This window comes from Rhipicephalus microplus, chromosome 9 (genome assembly GCF_043290135.1).
Source record: "Rhipicephalus microplus isolate Deutch F79 chromosome 9, USDA_Rmic, whole genome shotgun sequence".
NCBI lineage: Eukaryota > Metazoa > Arthropoda > Arachnida > Ixodida > Ixodidae > Rhipicephalus > Rhipicephalus microplus.
Window position 1 is genome coordinate 90,354,805 of NC_134708.1, and position 17,048 is coordinate 90,371,852.

The 17,048-nt window shown below is 41.6% G+C and overlaps 2 protein-coding genes across 2 annotated transcripts in view; both read left to right on the forward strand.

Moving 5' to 3' along the window:
* The window catches only part of LOC119163154 (uncharacterized), a 511,564-nt gene that overhangs the window by 179,090 nt on the left and 315,426 nt on the right, over positions 1 to 17,048 (forward strand). The window lies entirely within an intron of this gene.
* Positions 602 to 12,253, forward strand: LOC142771992 (uncharacterized). Its single transcript, XM_075874052.1, has 4 exons — positions 602 to 853; positions 3,743 to 3,852; positions 7,114 to 7,322; positions 11,446 to 12,253. The coding sequence occupies exons 2-4, from the start codon at positions 3,772 to 3,774 to the stop codon at positions 11,552 to 11,554; spliced, it is 399 nt and encodes a 132-aa protein (XP_075730167.1). The 5' UTR covers positions 602 to 853; positions 3,743 to 3,771; the 3' UTR covers positions 11,555 to 12,253.

Below are 17,048 nucleotides of genomic sequence, written 5' to 3' on the forward strand. Positions count from 1 at the left end.
AGTCGGCCACCACAGGGAATTAGAGTGATACGCCATTAATCCCTGCATCTAGCTGTATTCCACTTAGTAGCTCTATCGCTTGATGACAAATCGAGCGCGGGGAGCGACGCTATTGCGCATGACCATGCCTCGCATAGTGGCGACATAAGCTGATTGTGCCGGCCGGCTTGCTTCGATTTGCTTCAGAGCAAAGAAATGTCATACCTTGAAAAATTGCGTACTGCACTATGTCAAAATGTTACTGCTTTGTAGCCATCCTATGATTCATTGAGAATTGATAACTCTGATATCACTACTGTAGAGCTTTGCGTCGGCGACACGCACCGAACGTGAAACCGCACTACGTCTGTTCTAGAAGCAGTAGGAGGCTGTCGTCTGCTAGAACAAAAACAAAACAAAGACCTGCGAAAATATTCATAAGTTGTAACTTGTTTTTTGAATAACAGTTTATCACTTTTAAAGTTATTTTGCCAGGTAACATACATTTTTTCAGTTTATAGCAGCGACAAATGTTTTTTTATTTTTCTCACACAGATATCCAAGTCAAATCCATTCACAGTTAAAGCCACAAGTTGTTTGTCTTCTTTGTTTTCGTGGGCATGCCATTTCGGTGCGTCTCTCATGTGTTTGCGCTGCTACACACGAGAGCACGAAATGTTAAATTTACGCAAGGAAGCGGCGTTCCTCGTTCGTGTGATGTGCTAAGATTGCGTCCTATTCCCGCGGTTGTTCGAGTGCGGATCAAGTGCGAGTCGTCCACAGAATCGGCGGGTTGGGCGGGCGCTCGAAGGACTCCGAGGTGACGGCTGACGCCTGTGGTCGCTTCCCCAGGACAGTGTGAAAGAAACTAAAGGTAAGGGGGACACTTTTTTATGTAGACCAAGTATGCCACTCAGTGCAAGTGTCTGTTGCTGCACTCGAACGAGGCGTCGTGAAACGGCAACCTTACGCGCCTTTGCGAGTGCGGTTGCCTATTCGCTTTGACAACGCTAACGCCAGCAGAGCCATGGCGCATCGGCGCGGCCTTACTGGAGCTAATTCGAGACAACTGCGGCAACATGCATGTGCATGGTGATCGATTTTTCATATGTGCAATGTAGTGAGGAAGACGCACATGGCGCTTGCTACGTTGTTGATGAAACAAAGCCTGCACTGCCATTTTCTGCAAAAGAGCATTTTGTTTACGTTCGCGGGCGATACAATTTGTAACTTGGCTCGATTCACCTAGCCAACCGCCTAAGTGGGTTGATTAGCATACGTTCACGGTAGAGTGTTATTATGCCTCTAAACAGTGACGTGTGCTTGTTGAGAGATATAATGTGTGTGCCTAGTGTAGAGAGAGAGAGAGGTGTTCAAGCAATCTGCATGTGTACCTGCAAGACGCCTTTGCTTGTAACTAATAATGTACCGGCCAGCCCCTACATTGTACGCCTGACTTTGAAGAAAACTTGCATGCACAATGTTAGATTTTGTAATCTGCCAGATTTGCTTTTTATAAAATTATACACTGACAGCATGTTCAAAATATGTTCCGCTGCTGTGTGGCAGGAGTGCGGTTATCACGCTATTGCGTAGTTGCTGATGCAAGCACCTATAGTTTTGATGCGTTAATATTTCTCATCTAACTCATCTAGTGTTTGGCTGTTTCAGCACAACCAAGGCAAAGAGAGAAGGAAGACAGGTAATAACAGGACCAGTGCCGACTTTAGTTTGCAGAATAATACCCATGTTGGTGTACTTATTGTGACAGCCTTTCTGTGTTGCTTTTTTGCCCAATTTATGCAACACAGTTGTCAGCAGTATGAGAGAGAACACTGAAATTAGCTTTTAAAGATCATGGTGACTAAATGCCTAGTAATTCACAGCACAAAGTAACAACAAAAGACATCAGTATGATCAATGTGGACGAGTACAGTCTTGCATCTAAAAAATATATTGTGCAAAATGTTGCCTAAGTAAGAAACCTCTCTATCTTTGCAAATAGTGTGACGTCACTTCGAGCACCGTGCCAGCCATTCCCTACCTCTGTGCAAGGGCTGGTTGGCAAGAAAGTTGTTTGTGACGTTTATGAGAGACCACTGAGATGTATGCGATTCTAAACGTGTAGCCTAATATACACGTAATCGTTTGTGCAGTTACATCGCTGCATCTGACACCTACAACTTATTTGCATATTTACATCGCTCCCTTAGAACCTAACACACAAACTTGTTGTTTGCATTGTCACTTCATGAATATCGAGCGGTAAAGGTACTGAGTATATGTGAAACAAGAATCTCTGCTTATTACATGAAGATATATGAGGCCTTCGATAAATCAAGGTATACCTTTATTGGGCTGGCGTACTCATCGGGGTGATTGATACATGCAGCTACAGCAAATGGTATCTTCCAGCCCGGTGACCATGCAATGTTTTTCTGCACACAGCGCAAACATCGAGATGTACCCACTCGCAGATGGTCGCGTCATGTGCATGTTTACCTTGACTAAAATGTCGAATCAAGTTTTTCCATCGACCGGTCCCTGCCATGAGTTCTAACGTATTCGCAAACAAGACACATTGTTATTGACACTGCACACACCACACACAATATTCTCAGTTGAACCGATATTCTCAATACCTTTCAATGCACACTACATGTCGCAATCAACAGTGCACATTTTTGAAGACTATGCCGCTGTCCCTCACACAGGCCACCACGTGTGTTCACTTCTTCAAGATAAACAGACAGCGTGGCAAATATTCTACCACACAGTTCACCACACAGCTAGATGTTTGCTGACACATACTACAGCTAATGTCAACATTGTAACGTGAAGTATAAGCTTTAAAAATTAAAACTTGCCCCAAACACCGCACGACTGTACCGGACTGAGCTTCCAGCGGGAGTGTTTTTCCAGCCACACCTTTTACAGGTGCCAGTGACATCATGCTCTGACATACCTCGGTAGGAGCCTATCGCTGCATACTTTATGTGAATGAGGGTCCTGTTAGTGAAAGCAGGCATTGTTGATTTCGTAACTTGCTCATTTCCAACTGGACCTTCATTTGCACGAGTTGTCTGACTGATATTCAGGCGAACTTTTGTGCAATAAATTATACAGTTGGCAGTCTGTGCTTGCCCCATACTGTTTTTACTGGTGTTTCTTGTTGTTACTTTGCACTGCTCATTACTGCTCACCCGCAGAAACTAGCCTATCTTGCCGCTATTTTGGACAAGATGCAGCTGGCAAGTGCGATAGTGTTCATAACTCTAAATTCTCAAGCAAAAATTATCGTTTCATATTCAGTTAGTTGCATTCATATCAGTACATTATAAGAAATCATTGATTAAACATGAATCCGTGTTCCTTCACATAATGCTCACAACTTTTATATCAAATTGAATGGTGTTTATAAAAAACATGAGTTTTAGCTAAACTTCATGCTCTTTTCTCGAACAGCTGAAAAAACGCTATTGCTTGCTTACTTGCCATGAATTGGACTGTGTTGGAAATACATTGCAATTCTTCACCGAACTGCCCGTACACTTCACATTGGGGAAACATTTATTAACCATGGATTGATTATTTAAAAACGGAAAGAAAGAAGCGGCAGGCCGGGATACTTGATATTGGCATCCGTTTTGCTACCCAGCACATTATCATGCAAACTTCGTATAGAGTGGTTATGCGTCTTGCATGTGTGTGCGTAATTCAAGAACGTTGGATAGAACTATATTTATCTTACAAATGGTTGCAGGACTGTGGAGGCTGTAGGGCGGCTTAGGAATGGTGGAATCCCTGGACATGTGTTCAACCTTGCTGCATCAGCTCCTTGATGTTTTCACGGCATTTTTACAGATGTGTTGGGTGAGTAAAGCAAGCAGGTTTCAACACAAGGAAAAGTATAATATGGCAGCACCTCTTGTGCGTGCCTTACATCCCAAGTATATCAAATATTTATCTTGAACCTTGTGGCCTGTAATTTTTAAAGAGACACTTCTTTTTGCATTATATTTGAGTCTTGATGCTTCGACAGCAATGTATTAGTGTGTGACAGAAACTGTTCTTGAACAAATAACTGATCTCAATAATGACTAAACACCCTTCATACTTGGTCCTTAGCATAAGCTAGCACATATCTGTAGCAGATTCAATTATTCATTTTTTCTGGGATGATAATGGGCAAGTAACAAAGGCAAGTTCAGATTGGAGTGGTCGGTGACGTCTGTTGAGGCTCTGCCATATTGCTTTGCAACGAGAGTTACTTGTGGCCACATATACAATGAAGCCACATGACGTGCATTCTATATGAGATTACCATATCACATTTCACTGCATCTTAATACGTGGCAAACAAATGCAGATATCATTAACTTGCCACTATAAAGGGATCCTAAACCAACACAAGGTTGAAATTTAGTCGTGGTGTTGCAGCTGTGTATGACTCTACAATGGATGCATAGCCGTGATAATTTGTCTATATGTTGTCGCAATAGTAATGTTACACACATAGTACGATACAAAAGAGGTCCTCGCTTATTTCGCTTTTTTGCCCTATGCTTCTTTCTTGTCTCTTCTTGCCACGTGCTCCTCCTAACTGTACAAGGAGCAAGAGCAGTGGGCACACAAACACGTATTAAATAAAATGTTGTAAGGTGAGCACTGAGAAGCTGAACACTTCCAAAAGGCTCAAAGAGGTAAAGGTATTGTTTCTAGTTACTTTTTCGGCACCCATAGCTAGTTGTGCTGCTGCAGTTAAAAAATAAGTTAAATGTTAAAAATTTTTTGGAGGTGGTTTGGCACCCATAATTGCAGTTACATAAAGAACTAGGTTTCAATGCGTAAGCAAAATCTGTTCACTCTAAATAAATCCTAATGATATCTGAAATTCAGGAAATATTCACAGAAAAGTTCAGGAAAAGGCTAAGTGGTTGCCCCTTGAACGTGAAAGAGGTACCCTTCTTCAAAAAGGTCAATAGACAGTCTAGTAGTCTCGATAATACATGCACTATAAAATATTCTGGTGTGGTGCTTTTCATGCATGTTATAATAAGAGGGGTTTTTATTAGAACTGTTGTCACTTTGCCCTGCATTTCTGAAATTGTTCACATAGTTATAATACATGAATCACTTTATGCCTTTTGATTTTATGCAAATGGTTTGCTTACCCAGTCGGTTTAACTTGAATTGGATAAAATCATAAATGCTCTAAAATTTTTTTACTATACAGCAGGTTTATTTTTAAAATACGCGACCATTGATGTGAACGCAGTTGGTGGCGTGCTTGATTATTCCTTCACTATCACCACTCTTACTTCACCTGCTACAGTGCATATTGTGACAAAAGTAATGGTACTTAACATTACTGGCAGCATACACTTTTATGTCTGAAAATGTGTTAAAAATCCTGGTAAAATTATGCATACGTTTTTTTTGCTCCGACTAAATATTCTGGTCTACTCAAAGTAGCTTCCGCTCTTTTAAGGTCCTCAAACCATTAGGTGTTCAAAAGAAGTATCAATGCCTTATACTTACTTTTTCAGCCTACTCACCACTCTAATAATGAGAATTACCCGACAACATTACCCAGTAAAATATAGGGATGTTATAAAAAGTAATGTCAATTCAATTGTCGAAAAACGTTGCCAAGTTACGCTTTTGTTCACTTTTCTTTTCACGTTTTTGTTAAAGTTACTTTTTATAACATCCCCTATAGTTTGTTTGGCATCATTTTCTGCTAGTTCTCATTATAATGTGTTCAACAAAGACAACAAACGCTTAAATTTATAGTTCTTTCCTTTACTCATGAATCTGAAACAGTGAATCTCAGTATTCTTAGCAGTGTGTGACTTGTTTTTTTTTTGATCAGTTGTGCATGTGTTCAAGTACATGCATTTAGGTGGGAGGGCGAACCATTGCCACCTCCTGTGACTAGCAGATTTTCTGAGAACTGACAGATGCATAATGCTGCCAAAGAAGTATAGAGATATTGGAAGTAATCGTAACGTAATTGCAATCGTAATGTAATTGCCAGTAGGAAAAAAAAGGTGTCCCACACTCGCCATAATGGTAACAGACAGCGCCGACTGACTCTTCCATGTATAAATGCACATATATACCGTACAAAATGGAAGAGGGATAGCCGCCATGGTAGCTCAGTTGATAGAGCATCGGACTTGTTATTCGAAGTTCGCAGGCTCGGTCCCTGTACAGGGCAGGTTATCCTTTTTTTCTTCTACTTTTCTTTTTTCCCAATTACAACACTTCTATTCTTCTTGAAGATTTTCTGGTGTAAAAAAGGTACCTTATAATCTGAAGAGGCAAACAGAATGTGCGAGTGTACGAGTTAGCTCTTGTAGTGGTTACAAGTAAGATATGTTTTGAAGAATAAATCATTCTGCCACTCGCCTAAAGAATGGCTACAGGACATGGCGCTGGATGCATTTTGTTATTTTTGAATCAAGCTATCTTGTATTTTATTTTTATGAATTACATGGGATACACATGACGGTATCACACACTTTAGCGCCACAAAGATTATGCAGCGAACAATGTTATAAATGCGAAATCGCATAAGGATAAGGTGAAAACTGCACCCTCAACGAGAATGTACATGGAGCAGCACAGGGTGCGGGCGTCATTCCTTCTGTCCGTGCTTTTCAAGTGCGAGCTGTTTTCACCTTGTTCTGACAAACTAACTAGATTGAGATGTGTTGTTATAGTGCAAGAGGATGCTCCACAGGAAACTAGGTTTGTCTCAAGCTCTGTGTGTGTCTTTCAACCTATATGGTGCCCGGTTCAAGAGTTCATGCAGACCAGATCGCGTAAAACAGGACCGTGTAAATAAAATAAAATGGACCATGTAAATAAACAGGATCGTGTAAAATGTCGTTTTCGTGTGCAACTGTAGTTGTGGTTGTGCTGAATGACCTTTCTTTATATACACTACATAACAAAGTTGCTCCTTTAAAGTCGAGTGCATCTTCGGATCGATTGTAAATGTTTGCATATGCGAGGCCTTAAGTTTTATAAGAAATTCTTCAGTGTGCCACGAGAAAATGTGTGTTCCGCGAAAATTTGTATATCATTATATACAACTCCTAAAGCCTCGTCTACAACTTTGTGCAGGTTGACCTTGAGCAGAAAAAGAGGAGCGGCAGCAGCCCCCAGAAAAATCAAGCACCCTCAAAGCTCCCGAAGCTCTCTTCGACAGGAACAGCAAGGTCACTGTGTGGAATTGAAAAACATTGCAAGGAGTGCCTTATCAGTACACTGTGCTGCTCATTCATCGTAGAAGACGAAGTTGACCACTCCAAAGGAACTTCACGCTGTGTATTGTGAGTGCTTCAGTGGTTTTGTTTTTGTCCAGCCAGCAGTTAAGAAATCATGTGTCAGATTCAGCCGGGATCGCTTGAGGGAGTCGGGCAGGCATGTTTGGACATTTGTCTAGCCAAGTAGTGCCAATTTTTGCACTGGTCCTGTTGGAGTTACTGCCACAATCACAGAAGCTACGTCACCTCTCTAAACGTACATATGTGTCGGGGAAGATTAGCTGCATTAGGCTTTTCTATAACTGATAGCTGCCAACATTCTTCATTATACAGGAGTTTTGTTCCTCACTTATGGGTGTAAAGCCCTCCACAGAAAAAATGCAACACGTCTACTTCCAGAAGGCTCCAAGGCCCTACTTGTAGGTTTTTTCGGCTTGTATCATAAGCACCTTGTTTGGGTGCACATGAACATTTTATAAGCATGTACAGCGAAAAATTTGTGTGGCTGGTCGTTTTGTCGTTATCATGTTCCTCGCAGTATACTTAAGCATGTTGTGCATTACGTTGTCAATCTGGTTCATGTGCATAGAAGACATTACGAAGTTTCAGGCTACAGTATAAAAAGCCTGGAAGCAACCTATCAATAATTTTTTAACAGAGTTGCTTAATCTGATACATGATACATCACTAAACTTTCGTGCGTATTCATCAATGTAAGCTCGTCTTAGTGTTATCCAAAATGAAGATGTGAGTCGACAGATGAAAACATCTAGTGGGATAATCAGGGTGAACAGTGGAAGTGCTTCAGACAGGCTGGCCGATGTTGCGAAAGGAGAACCTATTTTTTAGAAGTCACCTTGTCATCCTTGGCGTGGTTAAATGGGGTCAGTAATGACATCATCTTTTGGTGTAGGCGTGTGTGCCTGTTGGAAATGTTTGTCTGAAAAAAACCTATAACGCAGAAGAGTGCCGCCCGTGCTTCTTTTCAAGTTAGGTGGCGCTGATACAAAGTGTTCTCCTGTCGAAGGTTGGGGGTAAGGGAAGCAAAAAAAAGATAAATGATAGAAAAGAAGAAAAAAGAAGAAAGAAAAGGGGGATGCAAAGTACGGGTAGTGCTACACTGCTCCTACTTTGCATCCCCCCTTTGCTTCTTTTTTTCCCTTGTTTTCTTTTTTCACCTTTTTTGTTACATTTGCATTGACCCTTATAGTATGACACATGGCTTTGCTATAGCAAAGATGACTATATGGTGTTGGATTGAACAGTGCATTGTACTTATTTCAGTTAATTACAGACTGATCAGTCTTGCAATAAGTGCTTCTTGTCTATCACCACACATGTTCAAATGAAAAGTTTGTGCTTGGCTTTTAGTATGCTGGTATATAGCTTGTGTCTTGGACTACTCCAAATGAATGTTATGTGGCTGCTGTTTATGGTAATGAATTTATCCAACATGAAAATATCTTGCCTTGTCAATTTTGTTGGACCCGCCTTTCTTTTTCTTTCCTATGCAGGCATTGTATGTGAGGGAGGCAGTAACAGAGAGGTGATAGCTTGAGCTTTGGAAGAATAAATGCTGGCAGTGAAGCAATTACACATCAAACATCCCAGCAATTTAGCCAACCGTCCTAAATGTGTTTTGAAAAAAAAAAGATTGTGCTCGTTTACTCTATTGAAAACAGCAAAATGCTGAAATATATCGCAGAGAACGAAATATTAGGCCACATTGGTGCCTTATGGACTTCCCAGGATGTCGTCTGGGTGTTGTTTGTAAAAAGTAAAAAGTGTTTCAAAAATACTGCCTCTTCTACCCCAAATTCGGTCTTGGTATTAAGTAAAGGTGATTGTGTGTTGTGCATGAAGCTCAGTAATATTAGTGCAATTTTTTTGCCACATCAAAAGCAAGGAATCAGTTCTCTTTATATGGCAAGTTATATGATTACACTTTGTCTTGAAGTAGAAATCAATTTTTGAAGTTTTTTTATGATGGCTGTTTTCTGCAATTGATATACGACAGCTTCCGTTCCGAAGTTCCCCATGGCTCTCAATAGGAGACTTCAAAAATCTTTTTCCTCATTTAAACAAAAATTCTAATGATAGCACTTGCCATATAACAAGAAATGTTTATTTGCTTTCAACTTACACATAAAAGTAATTTTCAATGAAACAAACACACAGCTCAAATTGCATCTCAATGTGGACAAAACGATTAGTGATATTTGTAATCTGGACCTAACATTATTTTTTTTCTTGAAGTATAGCTTCTGTGCAGTGACTTGTGGCTCAAATATTCATACAAAGTGCAGTGTTGCCATACAAGAAATGCAAACGATAAACAGTTTGGCTGAATTCTTCAAAGCCTATGTAGCGGAAAAATTGCACTAATGTTACTTGGCTTCAAATACTTTAAGAAGCACCTTTACTTAATATGCAAATCGAATTTGATATGGCAAGAAAAAGCGGTACTTTGAAATTTTTCTCACAAATAACACCCGCACGACATTCTTCGATATTCTGAAGGTACCCACGTGACCACTTCTTTTGTCTCTTCAAAACATTTCTGCAAATAACTATTTTCAGAAGAGTAAATTACCATCATTTTTTTAACTATATATCTGTGATGGTCACCAGGCATTATGGTTTGGATGTTTGGTGTAGAATAGCCCAGTGGGAAAAACAACAACAGTCTGAGCATCCTTTGACGCTCGGGCAATTTCGAAAGCATTTGTTTGTTAGCAGCAATTAAATTAAGCCCTTGTCTTCATGCTTAGGCCCAGAAACAAAACACAAGTAACCAAAGTAGCCCTAAGAGTCATGATCTCTCGCTGTTCCAAGGCTTGTGGAGCCTAATTTAGTGCAAGCTTCACCATTTTTTAAAAATTCAGATTCAACTAACAGGTTTTAGAGGCACAGTGCATTTTCAGCTAAATTGTTTCACACCAGTTACTTAGATAAAAAGCGGAAATTAGAGGTAAAAATACCATTTTAAAAGCATTGTAGGTAATAACAAAAAGGTCTGCTTTCTTTTTTTGTATGGTGCTTTGCCTGAACGCTGTGCTTTTTGTGGTATAGTTCATTGTATAGTGAGCATAGGCCTCAGAAACTAACATTAGCCATGTTGAGGTCGATTTCTTGGTTATAGTCATAGTAGCCATATTAAAAATTATGACTTCAAACTTGATTGTTCTTATGAAGATTTTTTCTTGCATAATGATATTTCAGAGTCTTAGTCAATTTCGCTATAAGAAAACGTGATGTCATAATAGGGTCACTTTTTATAGAGTCATTCAGTTTTACCTTACCTTTTACATTCCTAATAGAGCAGCTATTTTCAATATCGGTATTCAAAATGGAATGAGCTTGCTGTATGTAGTAAGGTGTAAGCACTTACAGATAGCACATGCACCCAACATTTCTGTAGGCAGTTTATTTCTGTTATTCTTGATTGATAAGTAGGGTTTCACGTCCCAAAACCACTATATGATTATGAGAGATGCTGTAGTGGAGGGCTCTGGAAATTTCGACTACTTGGGGCTCTTTAACGTGCACCCAAATCTCAGCACACGTGCCTACAGCATTTCTGCCTCCATCGGAAATGCAGCTGGGATGCGATACCTCGACCTGTGGGTCAGCAGCCGAATTTCTGTTACTCTTGCTCCCCTATTTCTGTACAGTTCGGTTATAGTTGTCTGGCTTGCACAGATTTTCAATGGCACCTGCCTGATCCTGCTTGCTTTCATGGTGATTTTAACCTTCATAATTTCCATAGGTTTACCTCTCAAAATTGTTCAAGATGCCATATTTGTGCACAAACTGTATAGAATAAACGCAGCAGATGTACATGCACACACTCTTAAATGTACATTAAGAGCTTCATAGGTAGTTCCTAAAGTTTTACTGTGCAGGAAGCGTTTAAATCATAATTCTATAGGACATATCAATAGATTATCTCTACCATTGGAAATCGTGACAACCTAGTTATTTTTACTGTGATAAGCATGTTGTTTTCTTTAATGTGGCAGAACTAATTTATACACTTATTTCTTCTATTACTCACATATGCATAACATGAAGGATTGTGTGCCTTACATTTTCAGTTTCATTATGTGTGTTATATTTCTTGTGCATGTGAACTAAGGTGCTAACATGTGTCTCTGACATTATTTGTGCCATATATTTACATTTCCAGGTGCCTACGAAGGCCACATATGTTCTGTGGCAGTGACCTCCCAAATCTACAGTTGTGCCGGAGCCTCAAGCAGCATTTCACCGATCTCCACAAGGCGTTCACGAGATAAACACAGCGCCACACTTTCACAGTGCTACGATTATTATTTATGCTCAAAGATTTCATTCCAAAATTGCTGTTACATTGTGTTTTGTGCCAACATCTTGTGGCTTAGGTGGAGCTTGTGACATTACGGTGTAAACACCTCATTTGTGTACCATCAACACTGCAATGTCGCTATTCACAGCTGAAGCATACAGACAAATAAAAAATATATTGATTGTAGCAGGGCTGATGTGTATAATAATGCCTCTCTATTGCAAATAATAACTTTATAAGTTCTTTATGTCTTGCATAGAACACTGCATTAGTGTGTTGTAATGTAACCACCATTTATGATCGCTAGCATGTTAATTGAGTAGCTTTGTAACGTATCTTAGTTAAAAGCTAATTTTGCTTCCGCAACACGACAATTAGAAAGATGCCGGTGATTCAATCCCTCATCATGCATATTTAAGAAATATTGTGATTTTTACACAGTATTGCATGTACTCAAGATGCGGGCGTCTATTCAATTTACACATTATATTGCTTTGCACTAGATTCAGACGTAGCATGCGCACATTTCAGTTTTTCTGCAGGATACGTCCTTCCATAAAATGCGGAGTCCGCATCATGCGTCTCTCCATAAGATGCGGAGTCCGCATCATACGTCTTCCATATTCCAATAATTCCGTACTTGAGGTCTCCGCATCATACGGAACGTTTCAGTAGGGTATGTATGTATGTATGTATGTATGTATGTATGTATGTATGTATGTATGTAGGCACTAGTGGCACATACCCGCTGTAGAGCGGGTATGTGCAACAGGGGTAGTGAGATGAGAGATACCGTTGCTTGGAGTGCTCACTAGATGAACACATGGACGGACAAACGCACCTACGGATGGACAGACATGAAAGCAGACAGACGGATGGATGGACGAACTCACGGATGGTCGCATGGATGGACAAAAGCAAGAACGAGCGGACGGTCAGAAGCACGAACTGGATGATGAACGCTTTGCCCCACTCATCATTCACTCCGTGGATATGCTGTAATTTTTTACTTTGCCTCTGACCAACTTGGAGACGAGGCGAATCGATAAAGAAACCACGCATTCCAAGTTTTTGGTACGGGCAGTCCCGGTAGATGTGACCGGCTTCACCGCGATAGTAGAAAAGGGGCTTTCTGTCCGGCGTACGACAGAGATTGAACTTCCGCATGAGATAACGGTGAGCATTGATGTCCGAATCAGCGTGCGCTGATTGCATTTCAATGGACGACTTCGTTTGTATCAGGGCTGCAGGGCTAGAGACCAGTACGGAAGTGCACAAGGCTTCGGCATATGTATGGTACCCAATATCAGTGGACACAGGAGGTGGTTCCGCATTGGTAGCCACCCATTGATAGCGACGGTTGTGCAGCACCTGCGGGTATCGCTCTTGATAATACTGGTGATGAAGCTTACCTCCGGCTGTTTCGCTCCGCATAGTTTCACCACTTCCTCGTGGTTTCGCGAATTCATTGAACGCTGTGGTGCCTGGAGGCAGCGAAAAATTCTGGAGATGATGCAGCACTCACTTGCCGGTTGAATAAGGCGGACCACTGAAGAAGTACTTGCCCAATAGTACGTTATCCTTCAGTGAAAAAACTCCGCTATGCTCTTTGAAGGACTCCACACGAGACAAGAAAAAAACTGCTCCTTGACGCCTCACATACCAGATAGCGCGATTGTTTTTTTTTCTTGTGGCATTGGCGGATACACTCGCCTGAAAAGCCACGTCATGTCCTCCACGTACATGCTGACAGTCTCATTAGGCAGCTGCATGAGTGAGTGCAATGCACGTTCAGAACGTTTGGGGTGGTCGAGGCTTTTGTAAGTCTCTAAGAGGGGATGCTAGAAGTCGCGCCTGCGGGTCGAGACAGCACCTCAGTTTTCAAACTACGTTCGGGCATCGCCCTTTGAGCAGGCGTAGACGTTGCGGAGTTCAGTGCATTTGCCCCAGTAGCTGATCGCTGCAACATGTTCAAACCCGCTCAGCTGTTTGTACACATCCTCAAACAGCTCTACTTGACAAAGACTTGGGATCAGTTCGTTCTGGATAGTGCAAGAAATCAGCGTAGAGGACGTAAGAGCTAGGCCAAGAAGTGACTCAGTCCGAACTTCAGCGTCTTCTTCCACACGAGGTGATTCCTCACAAAAACATGCGGCAATATGTATGTGGCGCCAAAAGTAGGAGATCAAAATAAACAAAAACTGCGTTTATGTACGTCAGCAGAAATATTAGAAATAAAAATTTCACACTAGGGATTCATTTACATACTGAAGTCTGTCACGTACTCAGAAAGGAGCGGCGGTGAAATAAGAGGCCCATCTCAGACACAAGTAGGCGGGAAGAAATCTCGTGCTATGCATTCCAACATTTAAATGCTGATAGAAAATACCGACTTTTGTAGAAATCAGGCTACAATTGAGTGGGAAAAGTTTAGGGTTATGAAAGCTATGAGAACATGAAGCTTGGGCAAACTTACTGGTTTGATTGACGCTGGTGCATCGTACTGCGATAGTTAAGACATGCAAGAACTGTCGTTGTGGCAATTAGGATGTATGAACACTAACACCAGGTAAGAAATAATTGCAATATTTATATTTAAAATTGCTAAAACGCTTAGAATACATGCGCCTAGATATTCAGCCAGGCAAAACGTGACGGCACCGTTTCGCCTTGCCAAAGACATGATTGTTCCTCCCACCGCTCTTCTGTGGTGCATTTGTTGCGACATTTTTGCAGCAGTAACAATATGACGAACCTTTCGGCAGACGACGTGTAGCTACTGCAGTAAAAAGCAGGCAGTCGATAAAGTGCAGTGAAATGTGGCTCACCTGTCGTATACTGAATTAGTTAATGCAATACGATTCTGCTTGCCATGGGTGCTCTCATGAAACACTGACAAAACCGCACGCTCGGTAAGTGGAACCGTTGGAACTCTACAAATGGGCAACACTCCGTGCTTGTAATTTGTACTTCGTGGGGTTTCACAATAAATGGAATACGTTTAGCGCACGATTTAGAACTTCAAAAATAACTACGCAAGACAGACAGTTTTTCAGTATAATCAGTTATAGCTATATTCTACAATGTCAACTGAGGTGAATCTCAAAAACTTCCAAGTAGGAAGCTGTTATGCTCTTAATTATTTCTTTTAACTACTTGACATTTCTCTTAATTACTGGCCTGCTACGTGTCTTTATTTTTACGCGATTTCATTGCTCCTTTATCGTGTCTCGCTAATTGCATGCAAGAGATAGAATAAACAAAATAAGAAAAATTCAGGCAGCAAAGTTTATTTATTAGCGAAATAACGTACTTTCAATATGCGCAAAAACTTCGACGAGGCAATTGTTAGAAAACTGTTCAGGGTCAAAATATCATAATAGTTAGAAAACTCACGTTGTCCTATTGTTGTATACTACTGCAGCGAGACGGCAGTTTTGAAAATATAGCTTTAGCAGCCGTAGAGTACACCGTCTTGTTGCTAGCCTGTCGTGTTTGCAGTCACCAAAGGCGAGGAAATGCCGGCCGTGCTCTAATGAAAGCAGTCGGCAGTCACAGGAACGGCCATCTACACAATCTGTGAGCTGGTTGAGCTATGAAATGCACATAAAAAATAAGCAAACTTCTGTAGGTACGCACGAAACCACCACAGAAAAGTGAGCAATGCCTCGTTGACCTGGTAATGCCCTGAACCAAAGAACACGCCTACACAATCTCTGATGGCATATTACCTGGATACGCCCCCAAATCCGTCGGCCCATGTTACCAGACTGCTGGCATGGGCGTGCTGTTTCTGAAACCAAACGAAAGAAAAATGGACGCTCAATTACATACCAAAGATCAAAGCTTTAATTACGTAATTAACAATTTGCTTGTAACAAATAAAATAAAACTATTGAAATTTGTTAATTTTTTTCGCTATTTGTACCCCCCCAACCTAGTCACACTTCAACCGTCAATTGGTTATAGATATCTCTCGCAATGCGTGTGATACGACTTTACGTTCCGAATTGCGCGACCAATTTAGATTGACCTTGGCTTGGAATTGAGCTTGGTGGCTGAGCTTATATAGCCCCCATTGGTGGTGTAAGCCTACGGAGAAACTGCGGAGGTGCTGTTCCTTATGAGAAGCGTGTTGCGGCAAATGAATGCGTCACGTCCGGCTAACCAGCGATGAGACGGACGCTGCACAGGTTTGTGCGAAGTGGTTGCAACATCACTTCTCCCCCCCCCCCCCCCCACTGCTAACTGCAGAGCCTTCAGACTATGTAGAATTCAAGGAGGCGTGTCAGGCGTCCAGAGAGTGTTGTGAAAGTAGTGGGCTGTGACGACGACGCCTTTCGAATGACGCTTGTAGAAAAGGCAGCACTGAGCATTTTTGTTTTTAACGTTGTATGTGGGCTTGAGTCGGTCAATGAGACTCGGACATCGTTTCCATTCAGTCGATAAATGAAGTTCTTACCATTCCGATGAATTTCTAGGTAGGAACTGCTGTAGGGTAGCTGGAAAGACCAGTGGCTTCTTGAACGCGAAAGATGTAGGCTTGCTGTGGTGAGCAGCCATTGACGGGGGTAAGGCGGCGATGGTACATCGGTGTCGGGCAATGAAGTCGGTGGGGTCTGACATCATAGTGCTGTATAGTAGAGCTGCGAGAATTTCTTCTCAAAGACGGAGCGGTTCCCCCGTACACCAGCTCTGCTCGCATAGCTAGGATGTCCGGCCTGAAGGTGGCGTGACGACCAAGGATGACGGCTTGGATGGCCTGGAGCAAGGTTGAGTCTGGGTGGCACATTATGACTGCCTTGGACTGTCGGAGGGAACGCTGCACTGAAGTTTATTTATGTAGCAGTGTCCAGGACCAGCATCCTTACGAGCATTAGTGCTTCATATCTGCTTCAGGTGTTGCTAATACGCATGTTTCAGTTGGCATGGTTGCGCAAGTTCAAACTGCTTGTTGTATCCACAGTTGCAACTTTTCAACATATGTTCTAAGTGCAACACTTCTACATATATTTAGCGTCATTTCATGACGTGCCATGCAATAACAATGTTGCAACACGTTCACCGTCCGAACGCATGGTTCCCATAGCGTCAATTTTCGGGTACGTAGGATATGCTGAATTTTTTACCCCGTGAGGATTAACAAGAAGTTGACTTAGACTACGTTGACTCGAGCAATGTAAAGAACAAGTGTGAGGTTGCCGGCAGGAATCGAACTGTAGCATTCATCCTGGCAACCCAGTATTCAAGCCCAGAGCCACGCCAACTCTCGCAATTCCTTTTCAAATATACCGTAATAACCGCGAAGCATCAATTGCCGATGTTGTGCAGAGTATCCAAACTTATAAACCCTATATTTTTACTCATACGACACAGCCGTCACATCCAGATAAAATCAACTTTAGTTAGGAGTACTATACTGCAGATAATAAACACTTTGTATCAAACAAGGAACAGCGCGAGCA